The sequence below is a fragment of the Halichoerus grypus genome, chromosome 9 (genome assembly GCF_964656455.1).
Source record: "Halichoerus grypus chromosome 9, mHalGry1.hap1.1, whole genome shotgun sequence".
NCBI classification, from domain to species: Eukaryota; Metazoa; Chordata; class Mammalia; order Carnivora; family Phocidae; genus Halichoerus; species Halichoerus grypus.
Genome location: NC_135720.1, coordinates 43,159,493 through 43,177,751, shown reverse-complemented (window position 1 = coordinate 43,177,751; position 18,259 = coordinate 43,159,493). Strand labels below are relative to the sequence as shown.

The following is an 18,259-nucleotide window of genomic DNA, read 5'->3' as shown; positions in this document are numbered from 1 at the left end:
ATGGCAGAAATGGTGACGAAAGAAAACCTTTTAGTAAAATGGGAATTAGAAAAAAGAATTAGTAAATCCTAGAAGGCAGTTCATTAAGTGCCAGAGAGAATCTCTTCCTTTCCTGAGGGAGAAAGCCCAGAGAAAAAAAGATGAAGACGGTTTGGGATCTAAGCAAATAAGACACTACAGCAGGTAGGTAAGTTCTAACCAGACTTATACATACAAAGAAGGAAGGACTAGCCCCAACAGGCAGGTTTGGATGTAGACAAACTGGCCCGGGAGACTTCCATGCGGCTGTGCTGAATAAAGGTGGACTCTTGCCTGATGTGCTTACAGGAAACAATCCCAGTGGTAAAGAGCGCAGGCTCCGGGGCCAGAGGCCTGGATTCACATTCCAGTGCTATTACTTACTACCCGTCTGACCTTGGGCAAGTTTCTTAACCTCTCTGCCTCTATTTTCTTATCTGTAAAATGGAAAGATAATGGTATCTTGTAGAACTATTGAGGATCAAAGGAGTTAATAAGTGTATAGCACATAGAACAAATAATACCTGACACACTAAACTGTTAAGCTATTATACTACCTGTATTACTTGTGCTTATTTCTGATCTCAAGATTTCCTCACAATGTAGTTAACACAAAAGATACAAAGCCAGGTCTGAAGTACAAGAGAAAAATAAAGGGGAAGAACCATTCCCTTAAATTTGTTGTCTAAAGTTCCTTGAATCATGACAATAGATGCTCCTATGGCTAGATCATGGAAGAGAATGCATTAGAGTGAATACTCCCCCAACCCTATCTCCCTCCCAAATTTCTGATTCTAGACCATGTTAATAGTGTGTCTATGGCCTATTAGCCTACTCTTGTGGCATGGCCCTCAGTTACCCCAATGAAGAGGACTTCCTAGATCTAAGATAACAGTCATCCCAGAATGGGTTCAGATGGCCCAAAAGACCCCAATCCCTACATCTGGGGTTTCTATGCAGCATCTAAGCACCAGGGTCAGAGGATCCCAGACATTACTATAGACTGGAATAAAGTCTTCAGCTTCTAGACAGTACCCACAGTATCAGATCTTAATGAAGCAGATCAACCTCCAAGAGCTGAGGAGGAAGTAATCTCTGGCTTTAGACTAGCAAAATGAAGACATCCTTCTGGATACAGCTCCCCACCTTCACCACCCCTTCCCTTATTTCCCCCAACTAGCACACATACACTTTGAATTGGTACAGTACAGTGTACTGGTACTGTGTACTTGGGAGACTAAAAGCAGAATCCATTCAGACTAAAAAGAAAAATGTTGCCTCATTTTCTTTTTCTTATGTTTCTTACAAGGTCATTATATTTACTTCTTTTTATCCAGTAAATGAGTTGTACACCCATAACCTTCTAATTAAAACAAAGTAGACTCTTTAATTGCCAGCATAAAGCACTTCTCATGGTCTGGTTAGGACACTGTATGATGCCCTTCCTTTACTGTTACAGGAAGAGCTGAGCTGTGGCACTGCAATTAATAAGAAATGACTGTGGTCCAAAGAAGAGTTAACAGATTTTTGTGAGGACCTGACCCTAAGAAACAATTTTAAATACAAAAATTCATTTAAAAATATATATGGTTCTTAAAGGGCTTGCTTAATAAAGCCACAATGTAGAGAACTTTAGTTCCTTCTGTACAGATTAAAGAATGATCAGGAACCACTACATATATGTGCTATATGCAGAAGGAAAAAAATAAAAATTCATCACACAAAATAAAAGCAAACTACCTATAGACAAACAAGAACCTTACTTTGTGAATTGGTATCTGTTCAGTTCAGTATTTTTTTTTTTTTTTTAAAGATTTTTGTTTATTTTAGAGAGAGAGAGAGAGACACCTCATAAGCGGGAGGGGCACAAGGAGAGGGAGAGAGAATCTCAAGCAGACTCCGTGCTGAGTGCAGAGCCCAATGCAGGACTTGATCTCATGACCCTAAGATCACGACCTGAGGCGAAACCAAGAGTTGGACACTTAAGCGACTGCGCCACCCAGGCACCCCACTTCAGTATTTAAGAATAAAGTGATCAATATGTATGAGACTTGAGATGAAGTTTATTAGAAATAGTCTATCACTGCCTTCAGTTTATTTTTCTCAGAAGATGCCTCCAAGGAAGAATGAAAACAGACATTTGAAGATTTAACTGGTGTTTTATACCTTCGGAATTTTTAAATAAAAAATACCCTATGAACCCAAAGGCTGTGATGTTTTAGTCTACATATCTTAGTGCCATAGTCAAAAGTTTTTGCTGTGATGACAAAGCTTATTTTTTGTATCTTTTTCTCATCATCTCTTTCATATTGACTGCATATTTAAAAATCTTTAGCTAAAATAGTGTGCAGTTGTCTTTATTATCTAAGGTACATCAGAGAAGAAATAAGGCTTTCATAGGATGAGGTTTCATAGTAGGATGCGTTTTGTCTATTTAAGGAGGAATTGTATATTTGATTGGTAAAGAAGGGAGAGAACTGGCAGTACAAGAGATGTCTAAAATAATAGAAATGGAAAATTTCTTGTAATCCAGCCTTGATTTTCCACAAAGATCTCTAAATAGAAAAGACTATATCAGAAAAGGGCTCTTCAAAAGGAAACTGCGGCTGGAAGTACTGATGGATGCTACCACTTTTTGAATTCAGCCACTGAGTTTTGCAGCAGGTAAGGCTCCTCCTAATGACAGACCTCATATTTAACTACTTAATGAAATGCCATTAATAAGTATCAGCTTTATACCCTTAATCACAAACCTGCAAAGGGATCACTCTTATAGGACTCCCAAAAATCTTCAAATTCCTTTTGGACCTCCTCATCCATGATGATCCCTGCAGACTGCTCATTATTTACTTGGACATAATTGGCTTTCAGGACTATCTCCACTTCACAGCGCACATCTTGCTGAAAAGGCTTCCACCGTTGCATTACAACTCCGTAAATAGTGAGGTCATCACCTAGGAGAGAGCACACCGCTTGCTGGGCACAGACTTGCATGACACAGATCCAGAAACAAGAAACCACTCTCCCACCAGGTTTAGAATGGTAAACACTCATCCAGAAAACAATCTGGAGGCAAAGGAACGCCACAGGTTTCCTACTTTTCCCTTCTTCTGGCTCTTTGTTTGTTTTACAAGCGCTTGTATCTTTAGCTAAAAGCTAAAGTCAGCGTTTTTATTTTTCTTTATCTGCCACATGATGATCACACCAAATTATTACCCTTCACTGGAAAAATAGCTTACCAGGTGATTTATTCATTGTTATTATATGGGGTGAAATGTTCATCCTCTCATAATTCCTAACCATACAGGTCTCATTTAAAGAACAGGTGGGAACCACAGCTGGAAGGTTAAGCTATAATCAATTTGGTGTCAGGAAAGGAGACGATCTTGTGATAACTGACATTAGTTTTAGTTTCCTTATATATTAATTTTTATGTATCACCTTTATTGCTATTTTACTTACTGCCTTAAAAAAACAGATGAATGAACTAAGAAATAAGTAAATACTGTTTTACTTCAAAGCCCTTTTCCATAAACTATGAAAGCACAAGATAAATCCTGCCTGTTCCTTCTTGGTTGGTTCCTTCCCACCTGAAGAAACTCTCCTATTCCTGGTGATCAGAGTATTAAACTTTTACAGGTTTTCCTAAGAGGCCTTGGGTCACTCATGGGCACATTCTCCAAACACTGACATCTGTGCAACTCATGCATCAATTAACAGGTATATATGAATGAATGGTTGGCATCCAGTATTTTGGTATGAGAGAAAAGGGGGACAGAAGAAGAAAAGATGAGCCTAGTCCTCAAAATCTTATTGAATATAAGATGTTGGACATACCCCAAATCCAATCTGGTATTTATAATTTGTGCAACAAATAGTGTCTCTGAACTAACTGGCAAGTCTTCATTTCCAAGCCTGTGTCAAATATATGGTATTTGCTGATGCAAAAGCCTTTAACTCTCTAAATTTCAATGCGTAATGTGTAATCTGCAGAGCTTTTGATTTTCTGAAGAAAGTGTTCTGTAAATGCTAAACGAATGGAACTGGTGATAGCAATTACATGATAGCATATTTCTAGCCAAAGGCAACTTCATAATAAATGGTGACAAACACATTCAATAGGTGCTTTGCATGTGTTTTCAAGATCTTTTGAAGCCACTGCTTGGATGGTTTTCAAACAGAATCAAGAATAATGATCATACTATATTGTCTGCCCCCAGTTTTTAGATGAAAATAACTGGGGTAACTATATGAGCACTTGGAACAGTCCTTTACTTTCATTTTAATGGATCATACTTAGGTTGTTTCTAAATTAGTTGAATAAGAAACTTAACTTTTAGATACAGCACCCACAAATAATCGGACTTCAATAAGCAGTGAAAATGTGGAAAATGTAGTGTCCTGAAGAATGGCCAAAAGCCTGATTTTCTCAGATTTGGGTTCAAATCCCAGCTCCACCACTCACTGGTTATGTTCTTGGGCAAATTACCTAACTTTGCTGAACCTACGTTTTGACCTACAAAATGGGAATAGTTATATTTATGTCACAGGACCACAGTGAAAATTAACTCAGAAAATGTTTATAAATTACTTCATACAATATCTAGAATATAATATGTGCTCAACAGCTAAGTATCAGCTATTATACTAAGCCTTGTTATTACACTTAAACTTTCCTGTAGTAAAAGTTATAAACAATGTTATTTGCAGGGAACTACAATTCCTACTTTTATATAATCCTCTCTCTTTGTGCCGCTCTGTCTTCTGCAGCCTATTTACCACTGCAGCCACCCCCAGGCGGACCCATCTCTGATCTCCTGCTGCAATGGCAGTTATCAGGACACAACCTCCAACTTTATTACTCTCCATGTGTCAGATTGGGGTTCCCAACCAGACTGTAAATTCCTGAAGGTCAAGGATTATGCCATTTATCTTTTGATTCCCGCAGAGGTTTGTAGCTATGGATAAATGAAAAAAACGCTGTTGACGGACTGTTTCCATCCATTATTATTAGTGACATGTAAAAGAAAAATAGCTTTAGATTTTTTTCAGTGCAGAAAGAATTCAGTTTAGATGGACTGCATGAAAACATCTTATTTTCTATCAAAGGTTCATGGTTTGGTGTTCAGGCTAAGCTTTCATGTTCAGGCTAAGCTTACATAAGCACTACTTTGCTAATCCAGATATTACAGGTTTTGGTTAAAATATAGAGTCCTGTATGAAAAAAGTACTTTGACACAGCCTGGTCCATTTATCAGGCAATCCATGATCAAAGTTGTTATTTCCATGGAGTACTCTTTAGACAACTATAAACTGTTAATATATTTGACATAAATTTCAAACTATAGGTTGGTGATTCTTGGGTGGATGGGGGCAGTTTCTTGACAAATTACTCTTGACTCTAGATACTGAACTCTTATTTCCATAGTTGTTTGCCTCATTGTTTTAATGAAATGGCAGCTCAGGAAATATTTTATAAATGAGGCATTTGGAGAAATCTATGATTAAAAAAGGAGAGAAACAATGGAATTTGGAGAAATGAAGCACTTTTGATCTGTCTGGTAGGGGAGAACAGGGATGTAGAATAAGAGGTCAGATATACCTGTTTCTGCCAGGGGACACATTTGTGCTATGAGTTTTCTATACAGACTAAGGGTGAGTGAGATTAAGGTTTGAGTGAGAACAGGAAATACTTAAAGTAGGGAATGTTGAGGTGAATTAAGAAACAACTGTTGACACCCAGCTGAAGTTTACCAACCATTTCCATTTTCTGACCCACCTTCAATGTAACTTATATGTTAAAAAGCAAATGGAAATTCCTAGGCAAACAGTAAAAGCAACAGTTTTAAAGTTATTTGGAATAAGAAGAGGAAAGAGAAAGAATAAGCTCTCATACCTTCTCCACAGACAAAGGTCTGGTCAAGGCCTGGGAATGTGTATAGGGAGCAGAAGATGCCGGCTTTAGGGGCAGGATGCCATCTGCCTTTACTAGGGCTGGAAACAGTAGCCTCAGAGACGCTGACAAAAGTTTCGCAGTTTTTAGGATAACTTTTTTAGGGACTGAAATTCTGTAAATCCAAAAGACTTTTTAAACTCCATTCTAGTCTTTAGTACCTGTCAGTTCTGGTAAAAGTTTCTGATGAAAACTTTGAGATTAAGAGTGCCTGGGTGGCTCAGTCGTTAAGCATCTGCCTTCGGCTCAGGTCATGACCCCGGGGTCCTGGGATCAAGCCCCACAACGGGATCCCTGCTCGGCGGGAGGCCTGCTTCTCCCTCTCCCACTCCCCCTGCTTGTGTTCGCTCTCTCGCTGGGTCTCTGTCAAATAAATAAATAAAATCTTAAAAAAAAAAACAACTTTCAGATTATCCTTTCGAAGGCAGTCCACTTGGTGTCTGAGATCTTTACCTTTAGCTGACCAGTGCCATGTCAATTTTACAGCCCTAGCTTCTACCAACAACTGAAAAAAGCTCCCTTTATTCTCTTATTCTTTCTTTTTGCATTACATATGTAAAATAATACCACCACGTTTTAAAAACATACCAAATTTTATTAAGAATATCTCATGATATTTAAATGTGGTTACTGCAGAAGAGAGAATAGCATTTATTCTCTTGAGCAACACTACTGATTTATAAAACCTCCTAACATCTTAATTTTTCCAATAAAACTCTTCCCTACCATATTCTTTATAAAAACAATAATTTTAAAATTCAATGTAGAACACTTCCATTCTATACATGAGGGCCAATATTAATCCTTGCCCTTCCACAAATACTTTTTTTTTTTTAAGATTTCATTTATTTATTTTAGAGAAAGAGAGAGCACAAGCAGAGTGGGTAGGGTGAGGGAGATAATCTTCAGCAGACTCTGCCCTGAGCACAGAACCTAATGCGGGGCTCAATCTCACGACCCTGAGATCATGACCTGAGCTGAAACCAAGAGTCAGATGCTCAACCAACTGAGCCACCCAGGTGTCCCTTTCCACAAACACTTTAAAGTTTGATTCTCCCCAGCCTCCCCAGCGAGAATAGGAGGGGCAGGATGAGTTGAGATAGGGCAAAAGAGAGCTTATGAGTGGTCTGATTAGCCTCAAGATCAAAATATAACCAAGATGACATTGCAACAACCCCTTCTGGAGCCCTCAGATTTCCAGAACAGCTCAGAGGCTCAGAGTCTTTGATTTGCCGAACATTGTAGATCATCCAGACCAACTGCCATCATGAGACCTAAGTCACTAACAAGATGCTGTACACCCTATGCTTGATTGTCTCTGAGAAAAGAAACTCACCATCATCTGAGTCCCAGGGTGAACACCTTATATTATTAGATATTGAGTCAAATATCTACCTTCCTGGAGCTTCAGCCTACTGAAACCCAATAGTATCTTCTGGAACTATAATTCCATTTCTGTATGACAACCTTCCAATTAATGAAAAGTTGGCTATCATGTCCTTCCTGAGGCTTCTCTATGCTAAACACCCATAGTTCTTTTCAGTATGGTTTTGAGTTCCTTCCCAATTCGAGCAATTGGCCAATAGAAACATTGAGATCCCTCAGAGGACAAAATCAATGTGACTCCAGCACAGAGGAGAGAGGAACAATCACCTCCTTTCTTCTGGATAGCAATAAGAGTACAGTAGCATCTGACAGTCATACTGTCTGATGCATTTTATTCAACTGAATGCTAAATCTGCTACAATTTTTAAAGTTGCTGCTGTTAAGCAAGGATATACTGAAGAGACAACTGGACGAAAAAGTCAGTGGATCTGGGTTTATGTTCTAGTTCTGCCACTTAACTCTCCATGTGACCTTGGGCAAGTTGGGTTCTTCATTTATAAAACAAGTGGCTGGACTGGACTGCTAAGCTATAGCCCAGCTTCTTTCCTGTTATGTATCACCTCCCACCTCCATGCCAGTTTCTATTCTCAAGGTGAACAATTAAGCCTTCGCACTCACTTCCCAGTGTTCTTGGGAAAATAAAAAGTGGCTTTTTCCTTATCAGTACTTTAGGACATCTTATATAAGCTAGCAAAAGTTATTTCTCACCAGATTTGCAACTGTCTACTAAGTCGTCTTCCAGGATAACCTTCATAGATCGTGGAATACTTCCAACAGATAGCCTTTGCACCTAGCAAGGAAAAGCAGACACATACTGAGTATGCTTAAATACATTCTAAGTATTCAGAAGCCTAGCAGTTCTTGAAATTACTGTTTCTATTTCCCTGGTATTATCATACAATTTAATTATGATGGGGATTTATAGAATTTTCTTGAAAATTGTGCCTACTACCCATTTATAAACTCACTAAAACCAGAGTAAAATAAAAACACCATTATGGAAAATAGCTCCAAATATAATCTACCCTGTGGATGGTCAAAAGAAACATACACTCCAATTATTAAACACAGTAACAAAGTTACTTACCTAGTTCTTTCCTGATCTCTAGTCCTAAGACCTGGGACAAATCACTGTTCCTTTGATTATTCCTTAGTGACAGAACCCTGGTTTTATTCCACGTGGACATGTACCCAGTAAAAAGACTGTATTTCCCAGCTCCCCTGCACCTGGGCATGGTCATATGACTAAGCTCTGGCCAATGAAATACGAGTAGATATGCTGTGAGAGACTTCAAGGAAGACTGACTCGAATGGAGAGTTGGGGTTAGACGGCTGATGCTGTTGTCTGTCCCTCCCTTTCCCTCCTCCCTGACTAGCATACACCAGTGACAGAGTTGTAACTACCATCCTGGACTAAGAATAGAGGCCATGTGTTAAGAATGGTATAGAAACACAGGAGTTTGAGTCCTCAACACTGAATATGCCTTTGTGTTTCAGTGGCAAGTAAAGGAAAACCTGGCACACTCTGGCATGTTAAAGAGTGTCTATGTATGCCTTATTGGACACAGAAAATAAAATCGGGCCTAACCGCCAAATCCTGACCACTCCAATGTTTAACAATCACTTAAACCCATTTAATTTTCTCCCATCCCTTAAATACAGCTTGTTTGAACTTCTTAAATATTCACTTAATTTTAACATAATTATTAAGTCATTCCACAACCCTTATGCCAATGCTCTCTATACAGAGATGATTACTGCATGTCTCTAAAGACTGTATTCTGATATATGTGCAACTATAATGTGTGATGACACAAGTTCCATTTGTAGTCCTGTATGTGTTCCCGAGTCCTGGTAATTTGCCCACAGCTGAAAAAAACCTTCTTCAGAGTTGTTATTTTTCTCATTTCTTTGATCATTTACCTGTTCCTGAATTTTGATTTCCTGGTAATCTCTACACCTAGTTGGAGATGAAGACAAGCCTGAGAGGCAAGTGAATTTTGAAGAATCACAGCTCTCCAAGCTGGGACAGGAGGATGGACGGTAGAAGGTATAATACTGCTCAAAGTCAGCCTTGACCACAAATACATGTTTGCATTTGTTACACATGTAATCTCGCTCAAACTCCAGGATCTTCGCCAGGCTTGTTCGAATTACTGTCCCAGTGACAGATAAAAAGTGTCCCACATCCTTGGTTTTAGGGATGTGCTCCCTCACCAGCTCAGGACAAACAGGTAAACCTGATGGAGAGAAACAACAAAAACCACATCAACTTATATCTTGGGATTTGACTCCATGGAATATATTCTTCTCATATTTCCTAGGGAAGAAGGTATTTGAGTTTGCCTAAAATTTGAGTTTCACTTAAGAAAAAAAATCAGATGGGGCGCCTGGGTGGCTCAGTTGGTTAAGCGACTGCCTTCGGCTCAGGTCATGATCCTGGAGTCCCGGGATCGAGTCCCGCATCGGGCTCCCTGCTCAGCAGGGAGTCTGCTTCTCCCTCTGACCCTCCCCCCTCTCATGTGCTCTCTCTCTCTCTCTCTCTCTCTCAAATAAATAAATAAAATCTTTAAAAAAAAAAAAAAAAAAATCAGATCAACTCAATACAGAAAATAGACAAGGATTATTTTAAATAACAATTATCAGTGTACTCCTTCTAAAAGTATATATCCAAGGGCGCCTGGGTGGCTCAGTCGGTTAAGCATCTGCCTTCAGCTCATGTCATGATCCCAGGGTCCTGGAATCGAGCCCTGCCATCAGGCTCTCTGCTCAGCGGGGAGTCTGCTCCTCCCTCTCCCTCTGTGCTCTCTCTCAAACAAATAAAATCGTTAAAAAAAATAAAAGTATATATCCAGATGACATAAAATAACCAGGATTAAAAAAAAGGATTGATTTTCATAAGAGGGCTAGCACAGTAGACTCTAAATACAGTATGTAATTGTAACCTCATTCAACAAAAAACATACTGCCACAGGCAATACATAAAATCAACTGATGACTGAGTAAACCACAAAGCTGAGTGATAAAGGGAGGGTAGCATAATGACCAGAGCCCCACCGTGCTAGAAGGCTATTGCTTTTTTTAGTTAGGTTCAGAATTTATTAATACATAAATCTGACTGTTTCCAAGCCTTGAATTACCTAGAGGTTCACCCACAGTGGCACCATTTTATCCCTTAAAAAACTTGTGTTTTTCACCATTAATAAACAGGCAACTTTTTAAAAGGTACAAAATGCCAAAGAAAAAAAATTTTTTTAAGATTTTATTTATTCATTTGACAGAGAGAGAGAGAGAGACTGTGCGCACAAGCAGGGGGAGTGGCAGGCAGAGGGAGAGGGAGAAGCAGGCTCCCTGCTGAGCAGAGAGCCCCAATGCGGGCTCAATCCCAGGATCCTGGGATCATGATCTAAGCTAAAGGCAGACTCTTAACTGACTGAGCCACTCAGGTGCCCCTGTGATTTTTAAATAAGCTTAAAATATAAAGATAAAGGCAACATAATGTTAAGCAAAACTGACCATATACAATCAAAATCTTAATACTAAAAAAGATGCTAAGAGACAGTGTTTTGATGGAAATGTCAATTTATTTTCATCTTTCTGTCTTACTATACATGTTACTAAGTATGTTCTTCAACTATACTAGTGAAGGGGTGGTGGTGGTGGTGTGTGGTGTACATCAGGCACTAAGCCACGATTAGTGAACACAAAAACCTTTATCATTCCCTGATTCATTCAATGATCAAGAACAAAAAGAAATTTTGGAAATAGATTCTGAGCTGTCCATATCTATGTCTATGCTAGAGATATGTCCACATCAATTACTTCAGGCCCCTGGTTTTCAGCATGTAATTCCTGGAAGAGCAGCATCAGCATCACCTAGGATCTGTTAGAAATGCAAATTCTTGGGCCTCATGCCAGTCCTCAATTAGAAACTCTGTGGGTGGGGCCTAACAATCAGTGTTTTAACAAGACCTACAGTTGATTCTGATCGACATTAATGTTTGAGAACCACTAGTTTAAGTAACACATGAATGCTATTTTTTCCTTCTCATTTAGTTTGATGCTATCTGTGTATTAGAACACCTTTCATCAAAACCACTGGAAATAGCAAGTAAACTTTAGGTTAATAAAAATCCCAGAAGACAAAGAGCAACGTATATCCTGGAAAGATAAACCAGAAAATGTCTTAGGTTCCTAAGAAGACTGAAACACAGAGGCAACCTGTTTTTATAATTGAATGCCTTGCCTGGAATCCAAGATGAAGCTGCAATACACCTAAAACCAGACTATTTCCATCCCCACCTTACCTTCTCTTCTTGTAATCTCCAGTGAATCTGCTAGAATTCATTCCCTGTTCTGTGGGCTAATATATCTTGCACCTACCTTGAGTGAGGCATGCATCACATAACATAAAAGCTGCCACTAAGCTCCATAAACAATTATGTTTAACATGCACATAGGCATGTATCCTTGAGCATACGTACACCATTTGGTAAATATTTGACTATATAGCTATATCCCCTACAGCTATGAGCTTATTTAGATGAGGGACTATACCATATTATTTTGGTTTCTCAAGAGACTAGCAAATGCCTACACTTAATGCATTTGTAGAATAAATGCACCATGGTAGTAACATAATTTGCAATTTTTTTTTTTTCAGAGAATTAGAAAAAAAAAATAGGCTAAATTTACCTGAAACCAATAGGGTCACCTAGGCAGACAAAATTTTGGTATTTAAACTAAGCATGGAAAAATATCTAAATATAAGGACAGCCTAAAACCATTCCTAAATACCATTTCAGTAACATTAACTAAAGTCCCTTTTAACAATCTTTTTGCAACATTATTATAAGGAAACATTTGTTCTTGATCCTACCAAGAGATTATCTAGTGTCCTGATGCTTAAAGATTTGTAATATTCATAATTTTATTCTAGATAAAATACTATTTTTTCAATTAAATCAAATGTATGGTCTTTTGGCAGGGCGATCTTAATTTGTCTCCAAAGAGTTCTGCTACACTGACTCATCTTTTTGGAATCATAGCAAGCATTTTTGTTGATTATAAATCCCCACCTTTCTGAAATGTACTATAAAGTATTTATTTCTAAACAAAATGGTACATGTGTTCTCCAACTTAATCTGCAGTAATTCAAAGATACAGCTTTGCCACAAGCTGATTGCTCCACTGCAGCATCTTAAAAAAAAAATTTTTTTTGAAGATTTTATTTATTTGAGAGAGAGAGAGAGAGAAAGAGAACACAAGTGGGGGAGAGGGAGAAGCAGGCTCCCTGCTGAGCAAGGAGCCTGATGCAGGGCTTGATCCCAACACCCTGGAATCATGACCTGAGCCAAAGGCAGACGCTTAACCAACTGAGCCACCCAGGTGCCCTGCATCTTAAAAATTAAGATACTTAATCTGTCATTCATTCGACAAAAACTGAGTGCCTATTAGGTGGCCAGCATAATGCTAAATTTGAGATATAAAAATAATAAATTTCCTAAAATAGTTCTAAAGATCACAGGGTGGAAGGTACCACTTTTCTAATTCTTGGTATTATCAATTCTTTTGTTAGTAGTCACAAAAGCTCATTAAGGCTGCTCTGAATTATAATTTTATACACACATATCCATGTGTGTGTATGTGCACACTAATATACTGTTGTCTCCATACATTCTCCTTCCCCTCGGTTGGCATGGCTAGTACCCCAGCCTTCCAAATGTCCAGAGGAAACAGTATAAAATTATTATTCTGCTTTAAAAGTGACTATCAACTACACAATAAATATATTTTTAAGTATAAATATCAATTATTTCTTAGTGCTCTGAGTTCAGTATGTGTTAGAATTTTTCAAAATGTTCCTAGAGAATAAGTGGCAGTAAAATCCTTAAGTGATTCACCTGATATCCTGGCATGAAGATTCTGCTTCATAGAAGCACCCTCAGGTTGAGAAAGGGATTGGAGAATTGTCAAGGCTGATCTTCGCAGAGCGCTATCAAAAACTGTTAGTACTTCACTTGGAAATGCATTGAAATATTCCCCAATTTCCATGTTAGTCTCAAAAAGGGTCATGGCATTAACCACAACTGGGTAATGAGCATCTTCATCACTTTCCTTCAAGATTAGAAGAATATCATTCTTATGGTATTCCGAAACATAGGATTCGAACACTTGACCAACCAGTGTAACTTGATCACTGTTCATCTTGAATCTAGGTGATTAAAGAAAAAGACCATATTATACCTTTGATATTGCGACTTAGACACAAGTTAACAAACAAACAAACAAAAAAACTGGTTGTAAATTGTTATGGGCCGCACTATCAACTCAAAATATTATCCAAATTAAAATCTTAATAAGATCTGAATTACCTGTTATAGTCACTTAGTAAATGTATTTTTTAAGAAAGTGAAGCTAAACCAAAGCCCAAGAATTGTTTGTACTGATCAGTGAAATCCAAAATGGTCCAATGGCTTTCCCGTAGCTTTTCCCAAAACTTCCTCCTCATTAATCCTATGATACACTATGAAAAAGGCCCTTCCCTTTTCTTTAACCACATTCCATATGCACGTTTGCTCTCAGGTATAAAATCTTAAACAGCAGTCTTTTGGCTGAAGTTCTTTGCATGTGCTCCGGTTCTAGGTTTTATCCATACAAAGAACATACCCTCCTTTCTCTCTTTCACTCTCTCTCATTACACACACATATTCATGGGTTTTCTGCTACATAAATGGAACATACATGGATAGCCAGTTCTGACTTGAATAGTTAACAGATTTGCTTCAGAAATTTACATTTTGAGATGAATTTGCCTCTCATTTTCTCTTTCTAACCTAGGAAACCTATTGGCTTCCGCAAAAACAGCTGGCAATAGTGTAAAGAAACTAGATAATTAAGCTGAGGAAAGGAAAATTGGTCTTTAAATGATAAATAACTAGGATTGAAAATAAATATACTATATTACATTACTTCACCTATCTTATTCCCCTGGCAATATATATTTTTTTAATTTGTATCTACAGATTAAAAGAGCCTACCCCCATTCTATTTTCATGTACACAGACAGATATCTATCATACTCATTCACTATGTTGGGAAATAAAAAGCACAATAAAAGATCCTCAATGCCTCAGAGAACCAAGGGACAGATCAAAATGAAACAGTGCCCTAATAGCGGTAAAAATGCAATAAGAATGGGAGTACAAAGGAGAAAAGGATTAAATTTAAATGGAGTGACAATCCTAGACATGGCAATGGGCAGTTCCAAATAAACTGTTGAAATCGATCATCTAAGAAACCCTTATTTGGTTTGGTAACAGAGAACTGGAGGACAAATGTGCTTTAATTTGACATTTCATTCACCCACAATTTATTGTATTAGGTTCAACAAATAGATGATAAAAGATGACTTATGAAGTTCACATTTCAGCATCCTAACTATGCGTTACACAGGCTATTTATTAGCAATATTTTGCCTTTTCAGGGAACCTACTATTCTAGAAGGTGTGAAAGGAGTACAGGGGGTATGTGTCATAGGCCAAGAAGTCTCACAATTACAGGATACAAGTGTGAGACTGACAGATGGGTATGTGTATATCTAGGAGAATGAGTGAAAGCAAATTATGGCCATTATATTGATAAGTAATTTGTTTTGATTAGGTAATATAAATTCAGCCAAGTGTAAAGAGTTGCTACAAATGAATCTCTAAGATTCTATAAATACATATTATATTTGGAGCCACAAGTTTAGCAATTTAAAAGCTCCACATAGGGCAGAAAGGGGGTAGCTGCAGAATTCATGGTTCAAACTAAAGTCAGATTAAATTCTGTCTAGTCTTTTTTGAAATGGCATCTTTAAAAAAAAAACAGCATCCCCTTTCAAAATCTGCGCAAAACTGTTCAACTGTTTCTAAGCAGTTTGTTACCCCTACAAACATGCCCACCCTTATTGTTCTACAACTTTCAAGTTCCCTTTCCTTTTACTTAGAGTGAAGTCAAAATACAACGATGTGCTACTTCATCCTTCGGACCACGTGAAGCGCCCACGAGAGCCAGGAGGGCTAATAAGGGGCGACTTCCAGCTGCACCACCCGGAATCCCCGCCCGCCCAGCGGCCACGCCACACCCACCGGGAGCCACGCCCCCTCGTCGGTCCCCGCGGCGCCGCGTCCTAAGACCCGCCCCTCTCGCCGGCTGCCCGCGTCTTCCAGGCACCTCCTCCCCGTCCGCCCGCTAGCTGCCCGCGGGCGCTCGGCAAACGAGGAGTCGGGGTATACTCAGGGGGCTGCTTATCACACTTCCGTCTCTGGACGCAGCCCCTGCCCTACGATACCTCAGCAAGACTCTGACACTACCCGGGCTCGGCAACCGGGCAGCTCGGTCGCCCGACCAACCCCGGAGTTGAATAGTTTGGGAACTAACCAGATGTGGGCGAGACTTAGGACGAACTGGGGGAGAAAAAAAAAAATAGTAACGGTGAAACGAGGCTGCGGCTGTCACTTACTGGCGGATACGCAGTGTCAGAAGTCATCGGGGACACGCTGCTCCCGAGGCCAAGGGGCGCGGAGAGCTCGGGCCTGGCTGCGGGGGCTCGAGGAGGCCGCTGGGGGCGGGGCGGGGCGCGTGCGCCGGCCGCTCGAGGCGTCGCTGGCCGCGGGGGCGCGCAGGCTCCGACGGATCCGCCTCGCGCCTGGGCGAAATAGGCGCTGCGCCGGCTCCTCGGCCGGGCCCGCGCACCCGACGGACGCCGAGCCGCGCACCGCCTCAACTTCGCCGTTCAGGTGGCTCTTCCGGGTGGAGAAGCGGGCGGGCGCGCGCCCCGCCTGGTGCCGCGGGACGCGAGAAGGTGGGGCGGGGCGGGGTGGGAGGGGCTAGGAGGGCCGGGGCAGGCCCCGAGGAGTTCCAGGGCGGGGCCAGGCTGAGACTCCCGCCCCAGGTGGAAGCAGAAGAGCGGGGGTTGTGCGGTGGCTTAAGTGGCCCGTGTGGTTCGCGCTTTTGGTCTAAGAACTCTGGCAAGCACAAAATCGCGAAGATTTTCTGCTGTTTTCTTCTATACGTTTTAGGATGAAGGTACAGCGTTCCCATATAACCCTCCCCCTCATATACCATATTCCCCGCGCACCCACAACCTACACCATTGTCAACATCTTCTCACCAGATGGTGCGTTTGTTACAATCAGTGAGCATACATTGAAACATCGCCATCACCCAAAGTACATTGTTCACAGTGTTGTTGGCTCTTGGTGTTGTACATTCTATGGGTTTTAACAGATGTAGTATAACAACATGTATCCACTGTCGTTGTATATACAGAATAGTTTCACTGCTCTGAAAGTCTGTGCTCTCTTCATCCCTCCCTCCCACCTAATCTGTAGCAGCAACTAATCTTTTTACTGTTTCCATAGTTTTTCCTTTTCCAGGATGTCATATATAATTGACTTAACACAGGTTTGAACTGTATGGGTCCACTTATACATGGGTTTTTTTTACAGTACTGTAAATGTATTTTCTTTTCCTTATGATTTTTTTAAGATTTATTTAAGTAATCTCTATACCCCACATGGGGCTCGAACTCATGACCCTGAAGTCAAGCATGACACACTCTGCTGACTGAGCCAGCCAGGTGTCCCTCCTTATGATTTTTTAAATTACACTTTCTTTTCTCTAGCTCACTTTACTGTAATAATACAGTATATAATATGTATACAAAATATGTATTAATTGTTTATGTTATCGGTAAGGCTTCTTGTCAACAGGCCATTAGTAGTTAACTTTTTGAAGGAGTCAAAAGTTACATGTGGATTTTTAATGTGTGAGGGGGTCAACCCCAACCCCTGTTGTTCAAGGGTCACCTGTAGTTGAAATCATACAGTATGTAGCTTTTTCAGGTTGTCTTCTTTCACTAGTAATATATATTTAAGTTTCCTCCATGTCTTTTCATGGCTTGATAGCTCATTTCTTTTTGGTGCTGAATAATAATCCATTATCTGGATATACCACATTTTATTTGTGCACTTACCTACTGAAGGATATCTTGGTTGCTTCCAAGTTTTACCAGTTATGAATAAAGCCAGTATATTTATCCATGTAGGGATATAATAACCTATGACAAATGGAACAAAATAGTCTTTTCAACAAATAGTGCTAGACCAATTGGACAACCATATATGTGCATATGTGTGTGTGCATACACAATCTAGACATAAATCTTAACACCCTTCACAAAAATTAACTCAGAGTAGATCATAGACCTAAGTGTAAAACACAAAACTATAAACGCCCTAAAACATAGGAGAAAACCTAGATGACTTTGGGAATGGTGATAACTTTTCAAATACAACACCAAAAGCAAAATCCATGAAAGAAATCATTAATAAGCTGGATATAATTAAAACTAAAAATCTGTTCAGTGAGAGACCACTGAATGAATAACCACTACATGAATAAAGCCAGTATATTTATCCATCCAGGTTTTTGTGTGGGTATAAGTTTTCAGCTTCTTTGGGTAAATACCAAAGATCATAATTGCTTCTTGAATGAATTATATGGTAAGGGTATGTTTAGTTTTGTAAGGAAACCACCAAAATGTCTTCCAAAGAGATCATACAACTTTGCATTCCTGACAGCAACGAATGAGAGTTCTTGTTGCTCCACGTCCCCTCCAGCATTTGATGTTGTCAGTATTTTGGATTTTGGCCACTCTAATAGGTCTGTAGTGATACCTCATTGTTATGTTAATTTGCAGTTCCCTGATAACCTGTGATGGTGAACATCTTTTCATATGTTTACTTTTCATCTGTATATCTTCTTTGGTGAGGTGTCCAGATCTTTTATCTTTAAATCATGTTGTTTTCTTATTGTCTAGTTCTAAAAGTCCTTTATCAGAAATGTCTTGAGAAT

At 39.5% G+C, this 18,259-nt stretch overlaps 1 protein-coding gene and 1 long non-coding RNA gene across 5 annotated transcripts in view; one reads left to right on the top strand and one right to left on the bottom strand.

Annotated features, from left to right (window-relative positions):
• MCM9 (minichromosome maintenance 9 homologous recombination repair factor) overlaps nt 1–15,988 on the bottom strand; it is a 90,694-nt gene extending 74,706 nt beyond the window's left edge. For all 4 annotated transcript variants that reach the window (XR_013441135.1, XM_036121250.2, XM_036121254.2 and 1 more), the window contains exons 1-5: nt 15,864–15,988; nt 13,261–13,571; nt 9,281–9,597; nt 8,066–8,147; nt 2,772–2,972 (exon numbers count right to left, since the gene is read on the bottom strand). Coding sequence is in view for 3 of the 4 variants with exons in the window: in XM_036121250.2 (XP_035977143.2) it covers nt 2,772–2,972; nt 8,066–8,147; nt 9,281–9,597; nt 13,261–13,564 (904 nt within the window). In the remaining variant the exon portion in view is untranslated. The remainder of the gene's footprint in view (nt 1–2,771; nt 2,973–8,065; nt 8,148–9,280; nt 9,598–13,260; nt 13,572–15,863) is intronic.
• The window catches only part of LOC118553999 (uncharacterized), a 102,462-nt gene continuing 100,129 nt past the window's right edge, over nt 15,927–18,259 (top strand). The window contains exon 1 of the long non-coding RNA XR_004926306.2: nt 15,927–16,140. This is a non-coding gene — a long non-coding RNA (uncharacterized LOC118553999). The remainder of the gene's footprint in view (nt 16,141–18,259) is intronic.